Here is a 25,668-nt window from a genome sequence, read left to right as displayed (position 1 = left end):
ATTAAAAGAAGCTATTACTTCTGAAAAACTCCTGTATATATTTTCGCCACAGGGAAATATTGAATAATCCCATACTCTCCAATTCCTTTATTTGGCAGTAGTTTTGATGTGGTTGTTTTGGGGGGGGGGGGGGGGGGGGGGGGGGGGAAGGGAATGATCCCCCGTCGTTTGGATACGGCTGCTCATTCCCTGATATAAATTGTTCTGTCCTCTCGCTGAAGAGATTCCAAAGTGGGGCCAAGAGTATATAGCTCACGACAGAAATTCTAATGCCCAACACAGCATGGAGAACAGAGCTTGCCAATAGGAGTGAGGCAATCTCACCTTATCCACACTCCCTCCACTATCCATTATCGCATTCATTATCAGATCACTCCTAATCAAATATCCATAACCCAAAAAACAACCACTAACCACCCTCTCTTCACCTTTGTTCCCTAGCTCATTGGAAAGAAAAAGTGAACTTTGCTTTCCTAGTGCAATCAGAGTCTGCATCCATGGCAGCCATGAACTCTACTGTTTTGGCATGGAACTATGCCATCTCGGGCGCTGGATCGCCCGAGCTTAATGCAAAGCTTGCTTCCATGCCTTCTGTGGCATCCCCAGTTGTGGCTGGTCTCAAGTTGCCTGTGATCAGGGCCCAACAGGTTAGAGTTTCTGAACCAAAAGAATCGAGTGGGAGTGAAGGAAGAAGGGCTGCATTGCTTGGCCTAACAGCCGCCCTTTTTACAACTGCTGCCGCCGCCTCCAATTCCTCCGCCAATGCAGGTGTCATCGAAGAATACCTTGAAAAGAGTAAGGCGAACAAGGTATATTATGCAGCTTTGTTTTAGTGCTACTTATATTGGTTTCTAATACGAAATTTAAACTAAGCACGAATGTTGTAATAGGAACTGAATGACAAGAAGAGATTGGCCACGAGTGGGGCAAACTTTGCACGAGCTTATACAGTTCAATTTGGCACATGCAAGTTCCCCGAGAACTTCACCGGCTGCCAAGACCTTGCCAAGCAAAAGGTTTGTCTCGACGATGACTAGAATCATTTTTTTCTGGGTTTCCTTTTACTATGGGTTTTCTTTGACTGGTTCTTCTCGATTTGTTTTGGGCTGATGTAGAAAGTGCCATTTCTTTCTGACGATTTGGAGCTGGAATGTGAAGGGAAGGACAAATACAAGTGTGGCTCCAATGTTTTCTGGAAATGGTGAGGAGGGAAATCTTTTTCCCTTCCGTACCATGTGCTTTCCTTTAACATGTACCTAAATTTCTGTTGAAGAAACGCTACTACATAAGTGTGATTTGCAATGCTCTTTCTCAAATTCAGCACTTTCCAAATATCCGTTGTTTATTTTCATGAATGGACAGTAAAAATTAAAGCGACTTTCGTGTCCATAATCAGATCCGTGATTGTTTTCTTTACCAATCCCAAGAGTCACTAAAGGTTTAGTTGTTGGGAGAGAATTTAGGAGCAGAGGCTAGTCCACATGGGAATTTTTAAACGAATTACACATCGAAGCCAGGTGAAGGACAGAGTTATCATTCCAGTTGATTCCCAAATTGTGTATGTAGCCATTTATCAAATTTTTTTTTTTTTCAATAAGCCTATAATCCACTCGGTAAATTTTCATGTTCCTATCATGAAAAGTTTCAAGTTTTATCTGCAGAAGCTGAGACAAACTTCTAAGTTTTGTTGAGAAAATATACTTCTCAAAGTGGCTACAAGCCTACAAGGATAAGATTATCTTCTGGTGCTCCTCTCCCCACATATTTTGCTCAATTGTCCCAAATCCAACTTTGGACAAAAATTTAGTGTTTTTCTTCTAATCAGACTCCTTGGCAAGTGAAAACAGAAGGAGATGAAATGGGCAACTTTGAAATAATAACATGAACTTCTTATCAATGAAAAGAATTATTAAGTACTATACATGTTACATTTCCCCTATGCATTTTCTGTACAAGTTCAGCCTAGCTCGCTCTATCTGTCTCTCTCAAAGTTGAATGTGTAGTATGTGGGTAATAGCAAAACAACAATAGAATCCAAGAAGAAATTGCAATTGGAACTCACCATAAAAAACCCAGATATCATCAGATAAAACCTTCGAAGGCTGACATTGAATCTTCAGTGCTCTATCAAACTCTTCAGTATACCAGCATGATATCTCACTTTACCCATATCAGGAAAACAAATTCATATGAACTGCACAATGCAAATGCAGTCATGCCCAAATGAGATCGCTGATTTAAATCTCCCAAAGCAGGACTGGTGAGTAGTTCAAGTGAAACCCCTTCAAATAAACCTAATTTTTCTGAATATACGAAACTGGAAGTATCCAAAAAAAGCTATGAGTATGAACACCAGGATGAAGATCCCTTGTGCTGCAACTGGGCACATGGCACTGGGAACACCTCACTGGCAAACCCTGAAACAAATTCACACTTCCATGCTGTGGACCGAGAGATACCAAGAAGTGTAACATTTGTTAAGCATATATCTTCAAATGATGCATCCTCGATGCCCTCCAGTACGGGGGCTTTTGTTGAATTTAAACTAACCATGTTACTTATGAAAATGCCCTTTACTTTAGGAACAGCTTTGGGATCCCATCCTTCATCAGGATGGTCATTAGAGCCTCTGCTAAATCTTATGGGTATCTTGACTCTTTCCAGGATTATGTTACTAAAACTGACATTTGCTATATATCCCCCTCTACCTTTGTCTGACTTTATACGCACTCCAGCAGCTGAATCCCAAACATGCAAATACTCAACAGTTACATTTGAAATTCCACCAGACATCTCACTACCTATTCCAACCCCAGAGCAGGTTGGTGTGGTGCCAGAAACTCTCCTGACAATGATGTTTGCGCTTGGATGGGCAATGGCGATTCCATATTGGTCCCAACCACTCTTCACTGCAACAAGATCATCCCCACTCTCAATGTAACAGTCTTCAATGCACACATTGTTGCTCGAGTCTGCAAATTGGACGTTCAAGCTCAAGATAAATTTCTTATGCCCTTTTGCTCTAAAAGGATCGGCAGTCCACTGCATCAGGAATATAAGAGAATGAGGAAACGAGTAAGATACCTGGATCGATACCATCGGTATTTGGTGCATTGAGAGGAGCCAAGATTGTCATGCCTTTGATAACAACATTACTGAAACAAATAGAATAAATAGTTAGCACATCTGAAGTATAACATATCAAAGTAGCAGTTCAGAAAACAAATCAATACTCTCTATTTTATATGAGATTACATCAGTGTTTCAATTTGCATCCAATAGCCAAGTGTCCATATATCAACTCACAGTAAAGAAAGCCGGAGGGGATGAGCCCTCTGGGACAATTGGTGAGATTTGAAATGAGTCTTATATAGCCATATTTCTTATAGAGAAAAAAATAGAAACAACATGATAATAAGAAAACATATGGTGACATTGAACCTGCAGTAAACGGGATGAATGGTCCAAAATGGAGAATTGAGGAAGGTGAGATTTGAAATGAGAACGTTGTTAGAGTTCAATAGCTCAATGAGGTGGCCTCTTGTGTGCTCTAATGTTTTATTCCACCATAGATCCCACCACATCTTCCCTTGGCCGTCAATTGTTCCATTTGCTCCTGCAAGAAAAAATAATCAAGTGGTCAGATACAAATAATCTGTTTGTTGGAGGCATGAGATAGCATGCATTCAAAAATAAATAATGAATATATGAGGAAAATTCAAATATATTTTATAACTTGCGATTGAATCAATGATGCTGCAAATTGTTCGCACACACTATTTCTAACCTGTAAATGTCAATAGCCCCTTGATGGAACAGAAGCAATTTTGAAGGAAACGAAGGGTTACAGACAGAGTTTGGTTGCTACGATGACAACTTAAAAAAAATGACATAACACCTACCAACATTATATAGTAAATCGTTATTTTCAAACAAAAAAGACATAAAATAAGAAAGGATAATAGTTCTTTAGATCCTCCATCACCACCGAAATTATATATAAACGGAAAACAAAACACTCTGTAGTTATTTAAACAAATAATTTATTTAAGAGTGATATCATTTCTAGGTAAAATCTGCTGTTCATTAGACATATAGGCATTTTTCCGTCTACCATCACAGAGACATGGAAACAAAACGACATGAAAATAATTAAATTTTCACCCACAACGGTTTCAAGTGTTAGTAAATTATATAAATTTTAATCGGCTTCATAAATAGTAGATATTCCAAATGACTCCTTTTTTACTCAAAACACACAATAAGTCCTACTTGTTATTTGCATTTACCAAATAAAATTAAGATAATTTATTTGCAAGAAAAAAAGACGCGATTTCATTTTCATATAAACTGCATACATACCAGAATAATAAGAATTTCATTACAGCAGGGAAAAGAAGAAAGGAGTTGTTTGTTACCTGTAATGACAACATTAGTGAGACCATCTCCATGTACGAGGCTTACATGTCTTCCTCCTAGTCGCTCTCTCCCTCTTCCATAAGAAGGCAATGGCGCTATTATAGGCCATTCTTCTGGGTCCTGTACAAAAGAGAAATAAGATGATTACCAACTTGCTAAAATCATTATGTATAATAGCATTTGGTAGTAAGCATTTGAGCTTGATTAATTATTGTCCCCCCAAAGAAAATATTCAGCTATGCATTCTAGCTTGGCACCCTGTCCCACCCACCAACTTCCGTGTTTGGGATTATACTTCCTCCTAGTTTTTGGTATTAGTCTTTGGGTAATAAATACACGCATTAAATAAAAAGAGCACTAGACTCAAACTATAACAAAATGGATATACGGTATCATAGGAAAAAATATGGGCAGCATCCTTTAGTTGCCCATTTCAACTTTCTCATGGAGAATAGTCTCCTTTTTTTCATGGAAAACAGCCATTAGTAGACTACCTTTCCTTGGTCCTGGTCATTCTTAATCACCAAGTTACCACACAGGTCACAGAGTATTCCATTTTTCATCTAAAAAATAATAGTAAGAAGAATAAACCTATTTGGTAATTAGTTGTTGTACTATATACGTGCCTGGGAACCAAGAATTACAGCGCCCTCTTCGAGAAACAGCGTGAAATTGCTCGTGAGGTTGAAGCTCCCCGTAAGCCACCTCCCCTTCGGCACGTTCAGCTGGGACCCACCTTTGTCTCCGAAACCCTGCATGTACCGTACCGCCCTCCGAAACGATTCGGTGTTGGACGTTCTCCCGTCACCAACTCCCCCGAAATCCGCTATTGACATCACTACCTTTCTCCTCGGCACGGGTTTGAAAAACCCCACGCAGCTCCTCTCGTCACCCAAAACGTCACGGGGGCCGGACGATCCGTCGTCGGCTCCAGGCAATCCGGTTATCCACCATACCGAAAAAACGGTGTCGGTCGAGAATATTTGAAGGGTCAGGATCGCGAGGAGACCGAACAACAGAAGCAACGGCGTCCATGGGGGCCTGATAAAGGTACCCGTGAACACGCCGAATAACGGCTTCTCAGAGTTCATTATTCCCTAATCCAAAAAAAAAAAAAACGGAACTATAAACAAAGAAGAAGGAAGATGTCGTGGGTGTATTGGCGATGGACAGAATAGTGAGCGGACGCGCACCGGAGATGGTGTTGGGAGGTGGTGGCGATATTATATGGAGAATACGCGGACGTGAAGGTGGAGAATTTAGCAAGGGTCAAAGGCCCAAGGGGGTAGGGTGGGGTTAGGGTGGGTGGTGCGTATCGCTCGTGCTGGCGTATTCTAGCGGTGGGGACGTGGAGTTTTGCGAAGCCGAAAATGTGTGGGGCCCAGTTCGGAAAGTCCAACAAAGGCTCGATCCGGTTTGTCCGGTTTGGAAAGATCGAGTGAGGAAGAGACCACCGTTATAGAATAATTCTGTATTAAAAGGTAGGTTGGTTGAATTTTTATTTAATACCGTGGCGGAAGTCTATTGGGTGAGGGGAGTTATGAACGTGGTGGTGAAAGCAGAGGATTGAAGTGGACGGAAATGCGGTGGAGGAAGAGGAGCCGCTCTTCACGGGAGACTTCTGCAAATCCTCTTTAAAAAGAGAACAAAATAAATTAATGGGGTTTTGGTAGGATGTGTGTGCTGCTGAATGGCTGAGTTTACTGCATCACTGACACGTGGGAGCTAAGTATTCCGGACAGGACGAGAGTCCAAGACTGCCTACATTTGGACTGTCATTTTTGTGCTATTTTAGTTTTCATCAAATTATAAACTGAGGTGAATTTATTTTTATAAAAAAAATTTATAGTCAAAAACATTTTTTTATAAGACTATTCATCCGGGTTCCAGTCCGGAAATTCGGGTATACCTAGCCCGGAACCCGGGTGTCAAATCCGGATCAAAAATCCGGACCACCTTAATCCGGATCAGACCCGGTCTGGAACCCGAATGAATCCGGATTTTTCAAAACCCATATTCCGGATTCCGGGTTGAACCCCGTTTTTTTTTTTTTTTTTTTTTTTTTTTTTTTTTTTAAGAAACCTCAAACATTTGGTTGGTTAAATTTTTCTCTAATAAAAAAATTTCGAAAACATATTTTGTTTTTTTACCTAAAAGTCTATATTTCAAGAAATTATGTTGAAAAGCTTTATCGCATTGAACATTGTTCAATTTTTACCAAAAAAGAAAATATATCCATATTACATGCAACATACAATGCAAACTACATATTAGATTATTTAGTATTTATACATCACATTATATTAACAAACACAAAATTACAATATATGAATTACAAAACACAACTTTGAAAAATCTTCTAGACCTCCTCCTTCTGAACCTCCTTCCTCTTTGATGATGCCCAAAATCTTCTCGAATGCACCTACAAAGACCACAATTTTTTTAATCTCCTAAAATCACAAAACCATATTACTTAGCAAGGAAAATAAAAAATATATATATATTTTGGAAGTGCAAATTTTCTAGCAATGTTTGTTAGCATGCAAATTAAATGAGCACATTAATTTATTTTCTTTTCTATCAAATAAATTGAAAACATATATGAACACATATATACATTCAGTGAATATATTACCTGACGTCTTCTATTTGAGCTGGGAGATGCAACCTACAGTCTCAGGTCCTGGTAGTCCTAATGCTTCCATTCAGATTAAGTACAGAAAAATAAATAAAAAACCTAGTGCTTCCATGCTTTCTAATTCATAACATATTCATGTCAATGGCAGAGATGATAAGGGATGTGGAGAGATTTTGTCTAAAGAAAATGGGAACACTCGAAGTTAACACAACATTGCAGAGAGAAAAAGAACCAAAAGGGTCAGTTGATCGTTCAAGTCCCATATTTTTCTTTTGGCTTGGTTGTTCTGTTCAATTGTGTGTAGTAGTCCCTGTTTCATGAGATTAGTTGTTTGTGTTTGAATTGAAAGATGAGGGAAAGAGAAATAGGTAAGAAAATCAATGCCCTGACTTTTGGTGGTGGTGCTCAGAATCTCAAAGAAAACCATTACACTTTGTTACATTTCCTAATGGATATTTCATGCAGCTAACTGAATTATATGTACAGGTAAATAGGCCTAAAGCCTTGAAACGAACTCTAATATGACTAACTCAAATGCAAATGTTGGAAATACATAACAGAAACTAAACTTGTTTATACAAGACAGTAATCGGTAATCCCAAGGGTACATTACAGGCAGGTAGTAATAGTCATGGCTTCCATGATTTGAGTACCAGTTTAGCCTGGTAGACTCTGTTCACAATGCAAGCCTATTAAGGCATTATATATATAGCAAGCCTATTACGAGAAATCTCAGAAACCATATAAACATGACATATTTTTCATCTGATTAAACCCTGAATTCGTTTAGTGTATCTACATCACATGAATTAGATAAATAATCAGTTTATCAAAATGATACATGGCGCCTAAAAATAGTTTATATGCTGCCAGAAAAAATCATTTAACTAATTCAAATATCAACTAAAAAACATCAGGATCGAAGAAAAATCAACTCGGGTTTGTTGTGGAGTATGCTATCTTTGAGCAGGGCAGCAAAAGGCAAAAACTTTAAAACGAACTTACAAAAAAAAAAAACCTTCTTGGATTCGATACCCACGGCTCTAGCATTTTGCAACTAAACAAATCTAAACATGTACATAGCAACAAACCCAATCTTCTAGTGCTTAGAAAAATGTTTTTTTTTTCCTTTGTTCAACTAAACAGATCTAACCCATAAAAATACTACTCAAACCTTCAAAAAATTCCCACCGAAACAAACCAAAAATCAACAAAAAGAGAAGAAAGAAAGCATACCCATACCGTTCGGCATCGTAGATAGCAGAGAGAGAGATGAGAGACAGATTTCGGTAGGGGCTAGGGCTTAGCAGAGCAGAGAGAGAGAGAGAGAGAGAGAGAGAGAGAGAGAGAGAGAGAGAGAGAGAGAGAGAGAGAGAGAGAGAGAGCAGATGAGAGAAGGTCAATCGGGGGAAAGGAGGCGTAGGGCATCGCCCCATCACAGAGCAGAGAGGGGAGATCGACTGTCTGAGAGTGAACCCGGGGGGTTGGGGGAGGGGGGGGAGCGGCTAGGGCATCCAGAGAGAGAGCGTAGAGCAGAGAGAGGAGATCGACTGTAGTGAACCCGAGGGGTTTGTTTTTGGGGGGGGGGGGGAGCGGCTAGGGCATCCACAAACATTTCGTTTTTATACTAAACCCGGGTACCGGTTTTAAATTCGGTACCCGGATTTTAAAACCGCATCCGGGCCGGATAGACCCGGATTTAAAGATGCGGGTACCGGCCCGGAATTATTCCGGGCCGGTACCCTTAATCGGAATCCGGTTTGTCCGGGTTCCGAATTGGGCCGGGTAAAACCCGGCCCATATGAACAGCCCTATTTTTTTATAGATAAAATTATCATTTTTCTTCTGTAACTTTGTTCACTGTGACGTGAATTTATATACACTTATTTTTATAAAAATATTTTTGTTAATATTTATGAGTGTTCGAGCGAGCTTGCATGGATACATTTATAGTTAAAACATTTTTTTTATAGATAAAATTGTCATTTTTCTTTTATAATTTTGTTAAAGAGAACTGTTATATATATAAAGAGATTATATAAAAATAAATTTAAAAATTAATATAGTTTTATGAGATCTGTTAAATATACTTTACAATAAAATAATTTTATAATCTAACATATCATATCAAATCATCTATAAATGTGGAGAAGTCTTTTTTTTTTTTTTTTTGAAAAGAACAAACTGACTTTCATTCATAGTTGATCATTACATGAACTCTCACTATCAACAATTTGCTTAATGCACTCGGGTATGTTATCAATCCATACCAAACTAGTCTGCAAAGATAGACTTTCCTTAGCTAATAAATGGCAGCTCATTGTTTGATCTGTTTGTATACTGTACTAACCAACCATTCCTTTGTTTTAGTATAATTTTTATATCCTCTACTAGACTACCATAGAATGATAGCTCTTCTGTAGCCGAGTTCACTGCCTGAACCACCACTTGAGCATCCCCCTCAAAAACAACCTTAACGAACCGAAGCTCTCTGCATGTTTCCATAGCCCTCCACAAAGCATATGCCTCAGCTACCATAGGTGAATCTATGTGAGACTTTTGTTCTTCAACAGCCACTAAGAAGTCTCCATCCTCATCCCTCATAACCACCCCTATGCCCACCTTCTTTTCCTTCTTTCTGACTGCTGCGTCCCAATTGACTTTGACATAACCTGGTTCTGGTTTTATCCACCCTTTTGTTCTAACACCAGCCTCCTTGACCCTGCTGTCCTTTGCTTTGATCAGCTGTTGTGCTTGCTGAAATTCGAGAATATCATTCTTTGCTGTTCTTAAAACTTGACTAGGAGCTTTTAAAGTTATTCTCAAAAAGGCTTTCATTCCTCCTCAGCCATAACCCCCTCATAACTGCTGCTGTGATTTCCAGTTCATCTTCATCAAGTGAGTCCCCTAACTTCCCCCATAGAACCAATAAATCAACTTCATTTGACTTCATCTTCTGCAGTTTCTTTAAATGTTCTGACCATACATCACAAGCAGCTGGGCATTGCCAAATAACATGCATCATTGTCTCCTCCTCCCTTTTACATATATGGCATAAAGGATCACTAGTAATTTTCCTTGCAAAAAGATTTCTTTTTGTAGCCAGTAATTCATTAGCTGCTTTCCAAAAGAAGATTTTGATTTTCTCAGGCACATTTAACTTCCACAAACTGTCCCAACTCCTTCTCCTCTCATTTTGCATGGAAAAACCACCACAAATGGCTTGCTTCCTTTCCTTGTCCAAATGATAGGCGCTTCTAACTGAAAACACACCTTTGTTTGAGGGTCCCCATATCATCCTATCCTCCACCCCCATCCTGCTCAGTGGCATACTACATATATGGTCTGCTTCCACTTCATTGAAAATGGACTTTATTAAAGGCTCATTCCATTGCCCTTGCTCAGTTATCAGTGCACACACAGAAGCTTCTCTATCTAGTATTTTAACTGGTGACTGTACCATGCCTGATGAAGGTAAGGCAAGCCATCTGCACCCCCATATCTTGATCTTTTCCCCGTTTCCCACCTTCCATCTCAGGCCCTCTTTCAATAACCTCATAGCATTCCACATGCTCCTCCATATGTAAGAAGGCCCTATGCCCCAGCTTAGCTGTCAATAGGGACTTCCCTTTAAAAATATTTTTCTTTCATGATCTTTGCAGCCATACTTTTTTCATTTTGAAGAAGTCTCCATCCCTGTTTGGCCAATAAGGCCATATTGAAGCTCTCTAAGTCCCTGTAGCCCAGCCCCCCTAATCCCCTTCTGCCTTCCCATTCTTTCCCAACTACACCAATGTACACCCTTTCCTGATTGGTGGTTACCCCACCAAAATTTACCCAACATAACATTGAGTTCCTTGCAAAGCTGCTTAGGGAGTTGGAAAACACTCATGGTATACGTGGGCACTGCCTGGAGGACTGCTTTGATCAGGACTTCTTTTCCTGCTGCAGAAAGGAAAGAGTTCTTCCAATTATTTATCTTCTTCCACACTTTCTCTTTGATACATCTAAAAGCATTGTACTTGGAACTTCCCACAACTGGAGGTAAACCCAAATAAGATTCATAGGAACCCCTCATAACAGCTCCACCACTCTGCATAATTTTTCTTTTCTCTTCCTCCTTAGAGTTAGAACTAAACAGCACTGCAGTCTTGTCTTGATTCATGAACTGGCCTGAAGCTTTCTCATACAACCAAAGGATACCCTTGATCTTCTCCCATTCCTCATACTTGGCCCTTCCAAATAAAATGCAGTCATCTGCAAAGAGAAGGTGGTTAATCCTAGTCCCTCCCCTCGATACAGTTACCCCTTTAGTCTCCCCTATCTGGTCTGAGAAGTTCAGCATAGAGCTAAGTCCTTCTGCACATAACAGAAACAGGTAAGGGGATAGGGGATCCCCTTGCCTCAACCCTCTTGATGGCATAATCTTCTCTCCTGGCTTCCCATTAACAAGCACTGAATATGAAACCGAAGACACACATTTCATAATCAACTCGATCCATCCAGCACAGAAGCCCATTTTCACCATGACAGCTTTCAAATATGGCCATTCAATCCTGTCATTAAGCCTTTGACATGTCGAGTTGATGGGCCATATTCCCTTCTTTCCCTTCTTCTTCACTTTCATTGTATGCAACAACACCTCATAAGCTACTAGAATGTTATCAGTGATTAATCTTTCAGGTATGAAAGCACTTTTTGATTAAGAGAGATGATGTCATTTAGCACTTTTTTTAATCGATTTGCTAAAAACCGTTTGCCATTATTTTGTAGGCTACATTGCACAGACTAATAGGTCTGTAGTCACTAGCCATTTTTGGGTTCTCTTTTCTTGGGAATGAGGGTAATGTAAAGTATAATTAACAAGAGAAGATAGAGAGTTACCATTCAGCCAAGCCAACACTGAGTTACTGACCTCCTCTCCTACTAGGTGCCAGTATTTCTGGTAGAAACAGGCTCCAAAGCCATCGGGCCCAGGTGATTTATAAGGTGCCATGTGTGAAATGGCAGCCTCAACTTCACTTCTAGTAAAGGGTTTAGATAACTGGTCATTCATATTGCTGGTAACAGAAGGGTTCAGGTTCCTCAAACAGAGGTCAATATCTTCACTATCAGGTTCTGAAGAAGCATACATCCTCTCAAAGTAAGCCTTGAAGGTCCCAGCCAGTTCTTCTTGCCTGGTATGTTTTCTATGGAGATCATTTGTAATTTCTTGAATCCTGTTAACCCTCCTTCTCTGGTTTGCACTACAGTGAAAAAACTTGGTGTTTTTATCTCCAAGTTGATACCAGTTCACCTTTGCCCTCTGCCTCCACTTCAAATCCTCCTTTGCCAACATGACTCCTAAATCCTTTTGAAGGTCTTTTATAGCTGCCGTGTTATGGCTGTCCTCTTGTTCTTGGAGCCTTCTCAATTGGGCAGTCTTTTCCTGCTAGAATCTTTTCTGATCAGTGGCCATGAGCTTGCTCCATTGAGTAAGGGCTCCTTCTGTCTTAGCCAGTTTGTTGTAAGATCTCCATGGTAGGTATCCCATCTCTGTTGCCTTCTTTTCCAACTGTTTTGACAATTTCTTTACAATTACCATCAAGTGCCCAACTAGCTTCGAATCTGAACAGCTTCTTGTATCTACCCCCAAGCCTTACTTTCAAGCTCTTGTTCAGCAAGATGGGCCCTATGGTCTGAACACCTGGCCACCAACACCTCCACCCATCCTTCTGTATGGTTGTCCATCCATTTTGAATTGGCCACAACCCTATCTAGCCTTTCTTTGGTGAAAGTCTCATCCTCATGCTTATTGCTCCAGGTGAATTTATCCCCTCTCCAGCCCAAATCAAACAGACCCCCCTCCTCTAGCACCTCTCTAAATCTAACCATCTGTCTTTCTGGCCTTTGTTTCCCTCCAAACTTCTCATCATGAGCTAGGATTTCGTTGAAGTCACCTATCACACACCAGCCCCTATCACTCTGTGGTTTTAAAGAGCTTAAAAGACTCCATGTTACTTCTCTTAAACTGGAATCAGGCTGTCCATAGAATCCTGTTAACAACCATCTCTCTGCACATTCTGATTCTTTAATCCATACACTTATATGCCAAACTGAAAAATTCTCCACCTCAACTTCTATCGTATGATCCCACATCATTATCAAGCCCCCTTTCAACCCTACTGCTTCAACTACCATGCATCCCTCAAATTTTAATCTTCTCCTTAAACTCTCAGCTTTTGTTTTCCTCAGCTTTGTTTCCATCAAAAACACAACACTGGGCTTCTTGTCCTCCACCATATGGCAAAGGTCCTGAACTGTCCGAGGGTTCCCAAGCCCTCGGCAGTTCCAACTTAGTGTTTTCATGGGGACAGGTGGGGCTGCACCACAGCCTCCACCAATTCAGTTGAAACTCCCACCTGCAGTTCAGTTACACCACCAACCATCCCCTTAGATTTTTTCTCTACTCTTTCATCCTCCTCCTTGTCTACCCCTGATCTTAGCATTCTTTTCGAGGGTGAAAAAGAAGCTATGGAGACCTCCCCTTTCTTCCCAATTTCTCTTGCTCTTCTTTTCCAAACCCCCCTCCTTTACCTCTTGTAACCACTTCACCCGTAGCATTACTCTCCTCCACCCCATATGGCTCCTCTACACATTGTTTTTGGAACCCCTTCTTGACCCCTATGCCTATACTTCCTTCAGCTTCTCCATGCTCCACTTGCTCTCTCAATCTGCATTTCCCTTCACCTTCTACCTCTCCCTTCTCCTCACTTACTATCACATTGGATAATGCAAGCTCTTGAGTGGCAGGGACACACTCCACTTCAGATTCTACTCCTTTATCCCTCCCTTTTTCTATCCCATTCCCTTTTTCAGAGTTATCACTCCCTCCCTCACTGCATACTCCTTCTGTGGAAGCAGTCATTATTTGCTCCTTATTCCTCCATCCTTCATTGTGTTTAGACCTATTCCCAGCTCTTAACCATACCCCAAACTGAGTCTCACCAACCTTCTCCCCCTTGCATCCCTCCTCCTCAATCTAAAGAGAATTGACGTGGCATATATGGTATTAAAAAAGTATAAGAATAATATTACATATAATCACTTTTACATATTCTCTACATACTCTATTGATGTGATTGGTTTTATCAATTTTTTTAATACACAACTGTTGAACCCAAGGTTTCAAGTTTTGTATAATTATATATCTACACATAGATTTTAATGATAACAAATGTATTCAAATCTCAAGCTCAAATTGTCTACACAATGAAGTCAAGCACATCAAGGAACCAAGCATAAGCAAGAAGGGAATAAGTTCACATTAAAGTCATAGAGTAATGTTGTAAATCTCTTAAAAATTCGAAATTAGGATCAAGGCTCAAAATTAATATTTTATCATAAAGCATTAAAATATATTTTTCACATGTGCATGAATATTTTAAAAATTAAATTTGAAAAATTTGAAAGATGATTGATTGTCATTTTTCACATGTACATTACATGATTAAAGGTTTGAACTTTGAAAACATTAAAAATGATTGATTGTCATCTTTCACATGTGCATGTTTTATTTGAATATTTTCAAAAGTAATTGATACTTTTTTTGACTTATATAAAAGGTAGATGTTTTTGTTTGAAAAATTTGAAAAGTAAAGTGTGCTCCTTTTGTCATATGCAAAAAGTAAAAAGATTAGGTTTAAACTTTTTGAAAAGTAAAGTGTGCTCCTTTTGTCATATGTCAAAAGTAAAAGATTAGATTTGAAGTTTTTAAAAAATGAATGATGTTGTCTTTGACAATTGAAAAAGAAGAATATTTTATTTGATTTTTTTGAAAAGTGATTGATGTTGTCTTTGACATGTGAATCTTTTTAAATTTAAATATAAAGTCTCATATACCTATAAATAGATCATTTGAGAGATTCACATTTATAACATCAAGAGCATACAACATTCAGTCAAAGCTTTCATTCTCTCTTCTCTAAGCATTGAGCCTTAATCCTTGTTCATTTTGAGAGAAATATAGTTTGCGTTGTATTGTTCTTATTTCGCTCATTCATAAGTGTTTTCTGATAACTTACCCACTATCAGCTCTTGTATCAGTAAAAGGGTGTGTAGAAAGTGTTCTACACAGAGAATAGTTGAATCACCACATGTAAGGTGATTGCAAGTGTAGAGAGTGTTCTACACGAATCCTTTGTAGCAGTGTTGTTCAAAGGTATAATAGGTTTCTATCTCTACCTGAAAGAGGTTGAATAGTGAATTTGAGTATCCTCAAGGGGTAGCTTGAGACGAGGACGTAGGCAATGAGGCCGAACCTTATTAACATACTAAGTTTGCTTCTCTCTTATACTTACTCTTTATATTTATTGTTGTTTCGTATTATGTTTATATTTTATATTGTATATTTGATTTATAATTGTTATTTTTTTAAATACAACTCAATTCACCCCCTCTTGTATTAGTCATCTGGGCATCAACAACTAATCACATCAATGGAGTGCTCAAAAGAACATGTAAAAATGATTACATATAAAATTTTTGAAAGTACAACCATCTCTGGGATGTCAGGCCTGGAATATTGAAACCATTTGCTTGTATATATTTGAATGTATTTTTGCTCAATTTTGTCTTCAAGTGTCTCCTTAGGCCTCGTTTGGTTATATAGTTTAAATGAAGTAAGATTAGATTTTTTTTTTTTAAAGTTGAATAAAATATTGTTATAATATGATTTTTTAATATTAATTTTATTTTAAAATTTGAAAGAGTTGAATTGTTTATTATATTTTATGTAAAAATTTAATAAAATTATAATGATTAAATAAGATAAGATGAGATAAAATAATTTAGTATTTAATATCAAACCAAACCTAAAACAAGATCAAAAGTTGAATCAATAAAAGAAGTTTGATATCTTAAAACGAGTTAAAGAAATTAATAAATTGATATAATTTATGTTATATATATTTTATATTAAAAATAATTTTATAAATTGACGTATTATATTAAATTATATAATTTTTTAAAATTACTTTATAATTAAAACATTTCTCCAATATATATATATATATATAGGGCTTAAATAGAATATATGTAGCCAAGCATTCTGCTGCATGGTCATCAGCTATTAGAAATAATATGACTCAAGGAAGCAAGCAAGTACTGCTTTTAACTTTTCCCAATACGATCGGTGCAAGAAGGTGTGTCATAAATAATAATATTTTATAAATTATATTGAGAAAAGTTTAATTTTTTGATAAATAATTAAAAAATAATAATAAATCCTATCACTAATTAAATCCTATATCGAGAAAAGTTTTCAAGAGTCCCATGTGGAATTCCTTTTAAAGCAAAGTTCTGCACCAGATTCTTTTATTTTTTTAATGCCTTGGACATCATAAGTGATGCAAGAGCTTACATCACAGGCGTGCCGTGCCGCATGAGAAACGGGACCGTTGGTTTCAGCTGTGCATATTCAACAAGACTAATATTATATATAATTATAATTTTATAAGTGTTGTGTATTTTTTTTTAAAGTATAGAATCTATTATTAAAAATATATTTTTTTAAAAAAAATTATATATTTATTATTTATAATTACAAACATAATTTCTCAGCCAAGAAAGAGGAGCACAGCACATGGATTAAAAGGTCTACGTATATAGAGAGGCTTCAGCTAATCTCAGAGGTTAAAATAATTTTAGGATTTTTTCTTTTTTTTTTTTATAAAAGAAAAGAAAAAGAAAAGAAAACTCTTTCTTGTGTTAATGAGATTTTGGATTTAAGTGGTTTTGTCGCTTTTATCTGCACTGTCTATTGTGGCTAATGAATTTTCTTTTTATTTAAGCCCTTCAAGATGAGAAAAACTTAAATTTATTTATAAAAAATATTTTAGTCACAATAAAATTTTACATATGACTTAATATAATTCTTCAAATTGTTAGGATATTTTTTTTTTAATAAAATAGAGTTGTTTTATTTTTTCTTTATATTCTTTTCTTGATCCTGATCTTGAAATATTTATTTGTAACAAGCTGATTGTTTACCGGTTATCAAAACGGTTGTTTCAAGATATATTAAAGGCGTTTAGATGATGAGTTGAGATGAAATATGATAAAAGTTGAAAGTTAAATAAATATTATTAGAATATTATTTTTTAATATTATTTTTATTTTAAAATTGAAAAAAGTTATATTATTTATTGTATTTTATTTGAAAATTTGAAAAAATTATAATAATTAAATTAGATGAAATGAGAGATTTTTTTAAGAAAGGTTTAGACGGTAAGTTGAGATGAAATAAGTGAAAAATTAAATAAAATATTATTAGAATATAATTTTTTTGTAAATTAAAAAAATGAAATTATTTATTAGATTTTATTTAAAAAAAATTATAATAATAAATTGAGAGACGACTTGAAATGATTTTTAAATTCAACATGACTGATTCAAACAGGCTTATCTCGTAGAGTGGAAAATTAAGAGGAAGCGAAAAGACGTAGAAACTTGGAAATATCAAAGGACAGTATTGGTCAAACTTTTTTTTTTTTTTTTGGAAATACTCTTACTTCATTTCATTGAACTAAAGGTGAAATACACTGAGGAATGTCCTCTATAGTTACATTAAAATCATCAGAAATGCTAAGAGATCCTTTTGCTAACAAATGGGCTATGTTGTTACCGTTCCTCCTAACATGAGAAACACGCCACATTGCAAAAGTTTTAAGGCAAGTTCTAGTCTCACAGATAAGCATGCTGGTACTGCTCCATGCTTCATTTTCTTCCTATAGTGCCTTTGTTACCTGGAGTGAATCACCCTCCAATTCAATTTGTGTTAGTTCCAGATCCTTGGCAAACTGAACAGCTACTAAAACTCCATAAGATTCTGTTAGGAGAGAGTCGGGGAGTTGCATCTTCTTGTGCCTCATTGTTGCTATGATCTGACCTTTCTCATCCCTTATGACTACACCTATGCCAATCATGCATTTTGTTTTGTCTACTGCCCCATCCCAGTTGACTTTAAACCAGTTTGCAGGAGGACTTTGCCACTTCTCAGCTGAATTCTTTGTCTGTTGGCCCTTCTTTTGAGTCTGAATTTTGTCCTCATCTTCTTTTAGCAGCTGTAGTCTCAAACTGGTTTCTCTGAGTAGACAGTTTGGAGGTAGGAATTTGCTTTTGAAAATAAATGAATTTCTTCTCAGCCATAACTGTCTAGCTACCATCACAAATTCCTGCATCTCTGAGTCATTAAAAGCTTTGATCATGTTCTAAAAAAATAACATCATTGGCAGTTGGGAGCATGTGCTTTTTTATAGCTTCATCGAGCATTGGCCCCAAACATCTTTGGTTGCCTCACAGTTCCACAAAGTATGTAGAATACTTTCCTCCTCTCTTGAGCAAATTGGACATAGTGGTACCTTCGCTATCTTTTTCTTGAATAAATTGAGCTGGGTAGGGAGGGATTCTTGGCATGCTCTCCATATAAACATCTTGTCAATTGGAGGGACATGGAGCTGCCATATCTTTTTCCATACTTCTTTAAATGATTTACTGGTTGAAGCTTGGCCTCTTCCTTCCATTTCATTTGCTTTCTCCATGTGATATGCACTCTTCACTAAGAAAGAGCCATTTTTTGTACCATGCCATATGAGCTTGTCCTTGGAATTCAAGGAGCTGATGGGGGTTTGGAGGATCACTGAGGCTTCCTCTTCTTCAAATATTTCTTGCACCAGGTCCCTTTTCCAGCTCTTGGTTGAATGGTCTATAAGCTCAACTACTGTGGCTTCAGAACTCAGAACCTTTATAAGACTTCTTACCATTGCTGGTTTAGACTTGACTAACCATTTATCTGACCATATTTTAATCTTGTCTCCTGTGCCCAACCTCCACAATGACCCTGCCTCAATAGTCTGTCTAGCTGATAGAAGACTTCTCCATACAAAGGATGGCTTGGCTCCCACCTTAGCCACTTGAAAACTCGAGTTTGGAAAATATTTAGCTTTAGCCACTTGGGTCTTGGATTATCCTCCAGCAATTCTTGGACAGCATGGCTTTGTTGAAGACTTCAAGATCCCTGAAACCTAAACCACCCTCAGATTTGGCTTGTCCCATTCTCTTCCATGAGATCCAATGTATTCTTTGCTCCTTCTCTTGCTGACCCCACCAGTAGTTGTAGATTACACTGTTTATAGACTGAAATAGATTTAGTGGCAGCTTAAAGACACTCATTGTGTAAATTGGAAGGGTTTGAATCACTGCTTTCAAAAAAATTTCCTTTCCTGCTTGAAAGAGTGACTTGACTCTATGGTTGTTCAGTCTCATCCTGACATTGTCCAAGATATTCTTGAAGGTTTTAAATCCAAGAGGTAATCCCAAATACCTTTCATAAGGCATAGATGTTCTTATTCCTGCTAAAGACAAGATGAATTGCTGGGTTAATTGGCTTGTATTTCTACTAAATACTATTGAGGTTTTCTCAACATTCAATCTCTGACTCGAGGCTCTTTCATAGAGTCTTAAGAGGCTGATCATTCTATCCCACTCCAAGGCATTGGTTTTGCAAAAGAGGAGGCTGTCATCTGCAAAAAAGATGTGAGATACCCTCATCTGTCCACATGCTACTGGGACACCATGAATGATCTCATTCTCCTCAGCTTTCTTTATCAAATTGCTCAGGACTTCTGCACACAAGATAAAAATGTAAGTGGATAGAGGGTCCCCTTGCCTTATTCCTCGAGTGGGGGAGAATACTTTTTGAGGTTCCCCATTGACAAGCAGGGAGTATGTGACTATTTTTATGCAGTTCATCACCAAATCTACCCATGTGTTACAGAAACCCAGCTTGAGTAAGGCTGCTCTCAGAAATCCCCACTCCACTCTGTCATATGCTTTGCTCATATCTAACTTCAGGGCCATATAGCCCTCTTTCCCTGTCATTTTACATTTCATGGTATGCAAAGTCTCAAAGGCAACAATAATGTTATTTGATATAAGCCTATTTGGGACAAAAGCTGATTGAGATGCAGATATGAGATTAGGGAGAATTTTTTTAAGCCTATTTGCAATCATTTTTTAGATGAGTTTGTAGAGAACATTACAAAGTGAAATAGGCCTGAATTCTGTCACTCTAGTTGGCTTTTTCTTCTTGGGAATGAGTACAATGAAGGTGCTGTTGATGCTTTCCATTTTGCCCCTTGAGTTGAGCACTTTCAGAACTGTCTCACAGACTTGAGGACCCACTATTGACCAATGTTTTTGATAGAAAATGGCTGAGAATCCATCTGGTCCTGGGGAGCTTAGACCATTCATTTGGAACATTGCTTCTTCCACTTCTTGAATGCAATAAGATCTAGTGAGGAACTCATTCTGGGACATAGTCACTCGGGCTTCTAAAGAGGACAGGCATTCTGTTTGGTGACTAGGATTAGAAGTGGTGAAAAGATTAGTGAAATAACCTTGGAAAAGGTCCCTAATCCCTTCTCTCGAGTGCACCACATTGTCATTGTTGTCTACCAGAGTCTTTATCCTATTTGTTGCCCTTCTTTGAGAAGTTGCCTGGTGGAAAAACTTAAGTGTTTCTATCCCTCTCTTTCAACCACCTTATCTTTGCCCTTTGGTCAAACTTAGAGCGCGTTCAAGTCTTTTTATTTTAGTTTTTGGCGCTTTTGTATAATTAATAAATAATTAAATAGCTTTTAGTAATTCGCATGAAGACCAAGGGTAGTTTGACAATTCAAAGTCCACTCCCCATTCCCATCTCAACAGCTTAAGAAGCTCCTGACCTTAGTATTATCTCTCATTGTTTGTTTGCAGAGAAAGGGAGGAAAAGAAAATCATGGACAGAGAACAAGAAGATCTACAGTTTTTGGGCTTCTTTGGGATATTCAGGGAGTCCTTCAAGATCATCTTCTCATGGAGAAGGATCTTCAGCCGAATCACACTCTCCCTCATACTCCCTCTATCCATCATCTTCCTAGCTCACATCCAAATCTCCCACATCCTTTTCTCCAAAATCATGCACAACCAAGAAGCCCGGTACTTCACCCGGAAAGATAGCCCGAGATATGCCCAGCTCTCCGATATCATCTCCTCCGAATGGGTAGCCTTTTGGCTCTTCAAAGTTCTCTACTTCACCTTCCTGCTCATCCTCTCCCTGCTCTCCACCGCGGCAGTTGTCTACACAATCGCCTCCATATACACAGCAAAGGAAATCACCTTTAGAAAGGTCATGAGCGTTGTCCCAAAGGTCTGGAAGAGACTTATGGTCACTTTCTTATGGAGCTTCGCCATCGTTTTGGTCTACAACATCGCTTCCGGAGTGCTGTTCTTCATATGGGCAATCAATTTTGGATTGTACGGGATTGGAATTGCCATCTTTATTTTCCTCTGCATCTTATACTTGGTGGGTTTCGTGTATATAAGCATCGTTTGGCACTTGGCTAGCGTGGTGTCGGTGTTGGAGGATTTGTATGGGATCAAAGCCATGATCAAGAGCAAGAGCTTGATAAAGGGTAAGATGGGTGTTGCAGTCGCCGTCTTTTTCATGCTTGTTGTGCTTTTAATAGGAGTTGAGCTATTATTTGAGAATTTGGTTGTGCTTAATTTGGCACGAAACATTGGAATTAGAATCGGAATCGGGATTCTGAGTGTCCTGTTGCTAGTCAAGGTGTTTCTCTTTGGTCTTGTCGTCCAAACAGTGATATACTTCGTCTGCAAATCATATCACCATGAGAATATAGACAAGTCTTCTCTAGCAGATCATCTCGAGGTTTATCTTGGGGAGTATGTTCCTCTAACTGCCAAGGATGTGCAACTTGGTGAATTCTAAGTCTAGCAATAAATATACATAGTTGTTCTGATGATATTGGAAGTGCATGCTTTGAGATACAATTGTAATTTTGGAGATTAAATTCCAATCAATACCTAGAAAGTGTATTTGCTGTTTGCAGTCTGAGGAAGATTGCATACACGATGTTCCTTAAATAATCACATACATGCAATACATGGCTAGCTAGTTTTGCTTGCAAGTCTCTCTATTTTGGTTGTTTATGTTGTTTCATTGACCATCATCTTACTTTCTACGTCAGCTTATTTGACAATAAATCAATGGATTACCGAACAAGCAAAAGCAATTGAATGGGAGATTTTAATGTATATTGGACATCATGATCATGACTCCATGAGACGATTGTATTAATTATTAAGGAGACTTATTTGTTAATTGGTGGTAGGTTTTTTTGAATTAGAGAGTGACATTTCTGATTTATTTATTTATTTTTTTTGAAGAAAATACCTCAAACTTTCATTCATATCAATCAGCTATTACAAAATTTTTCTATCTGCAGTACATGTAGTATCTCTATCGGGCCCTCTTCAATCCAGACCCTCTCTATTGTGTAATTAAAAGCATTTTTTGCAAGTATATGGGCAACATTATTTGCCTCTCTGTGTATAAACTGTACCTTCCAAGATTCCCTCATTTTCAAAAAACCCCTTACCTCCTCCATTACATTTCCATAAGCCGTGTATAGTTCCTCCCGGTTGTTAGCTGCTTTCACTATGACTTGTGCATCCCCTTCAAGAACAACGTTAGAGAAGCCGAGCTCATCACAAAGCTGCACTGCTCTTTTCAGTGCCAACGCTTCCCCTACCGAAGGATCATGCAGGCAGTCCACCACCTTACAAAGAGAAGCCAGAACCTCCCCCTCCTCATCCCTTACAACCACCTCGATGCCTACTTTATTCAGATCAATCCTTACCGCCGCATCCCAGTTTGCTTTAACCCATTGACCCACAGGTTTAGTCCACCTCTCTCCCCTATTACAACTCACAGTCTGCCGAAACATGCACCCCCTTTGTTCTTGGGCTGCTATATACTCCTTATATCCCTCCACTGCAGTCCTCATGACACATCTGGGCTCCCTAAAAATGTTTTCAAAAACCCAGTAGTTCCTCCTAAACCATATCCTACACATTACACAAGCCATCAAATCAACATCCTCACTTTTCAGACTTATGACTATTTTCCTCCATAAAGCTAAAAAGTTAGACTCGCTGGTGTTCCACTTCTGCACTGGACTCCCTACCTCAACCCACACATCAGAAGCAGCAGGGCAAACCCATAGGACATGGACAATAGTTTCTGTATCCCTAAGACAGATAGGACATAGATTAGAATTAACCACTTTCTTCTTCCACAAGTTCTCTCTAGTAGGGAGTATATCAAGGCAGGCTTTCCAAATAAAATGCTTAACACTAGGCTGCACATTAAGACCCCATATCCTCTCCCAAAACTTTTCATTATCTTCCCCCTTTGAAGTCTCTCCCCTCATCCTTTTACCACGCAAATACTCTAGGTGGTATGCATTCTTAACCGAGAAAATGCCATCATGGGAGAAACCCCAAACTCTCTTATCTTTTTGAAGGGGATCACTTAGCTGAATGCTTCTGATTTGTTCTACTTCATGACATGAAAAAACTTCTGAAATTAGGTCCAGGTTCCAAACCCCGTTATCTTCATGAATCAGAGAACACACTTTGGCATCCCTGCTCAGCTTATTTGTTGAAGACAATATGCTGGAAAAGTTCTTCTTACTAGGTAACCATTTATCTTTCCATATACTTACCCTTTTGCCATCCCCAACTCTCCAAGCTACCCATTCTCTAATTAAATCCAGTGATGACCAAAGGCTTCTCCATACATAAGATGGACCCCTCCCTAATTTTGCTTGTAGCAACTCCCCATTCTTAAAATACTTTTGCCTCATCACCGTAGCTACTAAGGATGAAGGATTTTGCAGAAAACTCCAGCACTGCTTTGCAAGCATTGCAGTGTTAAAAAACTCCAAGCCCCGAAAGCCCAACCCCCCACCCTTCTTACTCTCACTAATTTTCAGCCAACTTCTCCAATGAATCTTACTACCATTCTGTTTGTGACCCCATCAAAACTTGGCTAAAAGGGAGTTAATATCAGCACACAACCTCTTGGGAAGTCTAAATACACTCATGGCAAAAGTGGGGATGGCTTGAGCTACAGCTTTCAGAAGAATTTCCTTACCTGCCTGTGAAAGAAAGGAGTTCTTCCAGTTATGGATCTTAGCCCACACCCTTTCCTTTAAGACCCTGAAAGTATTGAACTTAGATCTCCCAACCATGGCTGGCAGTCCAAGGTACTTTTCATAATTACCACAAATGGAAACCCCTGCTTCATTCTTTATAATCAATCTGGTAGTTATGCTTGTGTTGGAGCTGAAAAACATTGTAGTCTTCTCAAGATTCAAGCACTGCCCAGAAGCCTCTTCATATTCCTTTAACAGCCCCTGTATACACTTCCATTCCGTTAGCTTTGCTCTCCCAAAGATCAGGCAATCATCTGCAAACAGCAGATGATTGACTCTAACTCCCCCTCTTGCTACAGCTACACCCTTCAAAGAACCAATAGCCTCAGCCCCATTAAGAAGAGACGAGAGACCCTCAGCACACAGGATAAAAAGGTAGGGGGAAATAGGATCCCCTTGCCTAAGACCCCTACTAGGTGTTAGCCATTTACCAGCAGTCCCATTAACCAACACAGAATAGGACACAGAAGATACACACATCATTATCCAGCCTATCCATTTCTGTCCAAAACCCATCCTCTTCATGATCTCCTTTAGATACCCCACTCGATTCTATCATATGCTTTAGACATATCCAACTTCAAGGCCATACTACCCCTCTTGCCTTTCATTCTTGTTTTCATCGTGTGTAGGGTCTCATAAGCCACCATCACATTATCCGTGATAATTCTTCCAGAAATGAAAGCACTTTGATTACCCGAGATAATGTGAGGCAGCACCTTTTTAAGCCTATTTGCAAGTACTTTCGAAACCAACTTATAAAGTACATTACACAAACTAATAGGCCTAAACTCATTTGCCACGGATGGATTAGCAACCTTTGGGATCAGGGCAATAAAGGTTTTATTAACCCCACTATCCAACTCACCTTCACCATTAAGAAAGTTCAACACAGCATCAGTGACATCCACACCCACCATATTCCAATAGGCCTTATAGAAGCAAGCCCCATACCCATCGGGGCCAGGGGATTTTAAGGGTGCCATTTGACTCAAGGCCAACTCCACTTCCTCTCTCAGGACCACTTTCTCTAGTTCTATGTTCATCTCAGCACTAACACTTGGATTTAGGTGTCTCAAACATACCTCAATAGCCCGAGACGATGGGTTGCAGCTGCTGAACAGATTATCAAAATATTCATAGAACACCTCAGCGATATCCTCTTGATTCTCCACCTTATTGCCCCTTGGATCAAGTAGCTCAACTATCATATTTTTCTTCCTCCTCTGGTTTGCACAAGAGTGGAAGAACTTGGTATTTTTGTCACCCAAGTTGTACCAGTTTTTTTTGGCTCTTTGTCTCCATTTCAAATATTCTTGCTCAAGGATAAAATCCACTTTTGTCTGTAACAGCTTAATGACTTCCACATTGTTGCACCCTTCCCTTTCCTGCTCATCTTCAAGCTGTCTCAAGTGTTGCCTTAATGCCTTCTCATCTTCAACATTTTGTTTTCTGACCCAGCTCTTTAACCCCCTCTCACACCTACTGAGTTTTTCTTGGATACCTTTCAAG

General features: G+C 38.5%; 4 protein-coding genes across 4 annotated transcripts; 2 read left to right on the top strand and 2 right to left on the bottom strand.

Moving 5' to 3' along the window:
- The first annotated feature begins 202 nt into the window (after window positions 1-202).
- LOC122303384 (photosystem I reaction center subunit N, chloroplastic-like) lies at window positions 203-1,316 on the top strand. The gene is made up of 3 exons (XM_043115156.1): window positions 203-809; window positions 891-1,016; window positions 1,116-1,316. Exons 1-3 carry the CDS (start codon window positions 498-500, stop codon window positions 1,203-1,205), a joined length of 528 nt encoding a protein of 175 aa, XP_042971090.1. The 5' UTR covers window positions 203-497; the 3' UTR covers window positions 1,206-1,316.
- Window positions 1,317-1,859: 543 nt separating this feature from the next.
- On the bottom strand, window positions 1,860-5,718 carry LOC122303383 (probable polygalacturonase). The gene is made up of 5 exons (XM_043115154.1): window positions 5,046-5,718; window positions 4,419-4,539; window positions 3,442-3,616; window positions 3,085-3,155; window positions 1,860-2,972 (listed from the first exon to the last, which is right to left on the bottom strand). Exons 1-5 carry the CDS (start codon window positions 5,508-5,510, stop codon window positions 2,338-2,340), a joined length of 1,467 nt encoding a protein of 488 aa, XP_042971088.1. The 5' UTR covers window positions 5,511-5,718; the 3' UTR covers window positions 1,860-2,337.
- Window positions 5,719-20,873: 15,155 nt separating this feature from the next.
- Window positions 20,874-21,866, top strand: LOC122304519. The gene has a single exon (XM_043116792.1). The coding sequence runs from the start codon at window positions 20,874-20,876 to the stop codon at window positions 21,864-21,866; it is 993 nt and encodes a 330-aa protein (XP_042972726.1).
- A 2,113-nt stretch (window positions 21,867-23,979) lies between these two features.
- Window positions 23,980-24,636, bottom strand: LOC122304517. Its single transcript, XM_043116791.1, has one exon. It carries the CDS (start codon window positions 24,634-24,636, stop codon window positions 23,980-23,982), a length of 657 nt encoding a protein of 218 aa, XP_042972725.1.
- Between the last annotated feature and the right edge of the window lie 1,032 nt (window positions 24,637-25,668).

This window comes from Carya illinoinensis, chromosome 3 (genome assembly GCF_018687715.1).
Source record: "Carya illinoinensis cultivar Pawnee chromosome 3, C.illinoinensisPawnee_v1, whole genome shotgun sequence".
In the NCBI taxonomy this organism is placed as follows: Eukaryota; Viridiplantae; Streptophyta; class Magnoliopsida; order Fagales; family Juglandaceae; genus Carya; species Carya illinoinensis.
This window is presented reverse-complemented; position numbering and strand designations above follow the sequence as displayed.

Coding starts and splice junctions, on each gene's coding strand:
- LOC122303384 (XM_043115156.1), top strand. CDS start 498: ATGGCAGCCATGAACTCTACTGTTTTGGCATGGAACTATGCCATCTCG. Junction 810..890: donor AAAAGAGTAAGGCGAACAAG/GTATATTATGCA, acceptor ATGTTGTAATAG/GAACTGAATGACAAGAAGAG. Junction 1,017..1,115: donor AAGACCTTGCCAAGCAAAAG/GTTTGTCTCGAC, acceptor GGGCTGATGTAG/AAAGTGCCATTTCTTTCTGA.
- LOC122303383 (XM_043115154.1), bottom strand. CDS start 5,510: ATGAACTCTGAGAAGCCGTTATTCGGCGTGTTCACGGGTACCTTTATC. Junction 3,617..4,418: donor CACTAATGTTGTCATTACAG/GTAACAAACAAC, acceptor TTTTTCTTGCAG/GAGCAAATGGAACAATTGAC. Junction 2,973..3,084: donor TACCGATGGTATCGATCCAG/GTATCTTACTCG, acceptor TCCAATTTGCAG/ACTCGAGCAACAATGTGTGC.
- LOC122304519 (XM_043116792.1), top strand. CDS start 20,874: ATGGACAGAGAACAAGAAGATCTACAGTTTTTGGGCTTCTTTGGGATA.
- LOC122304517 (XM_043116791.1), bottom strand. CDS start 24,636: ATGTGTGTATCTTCTGTGTCCTATTCTGTGTTGGTTAATGGGACTGCT.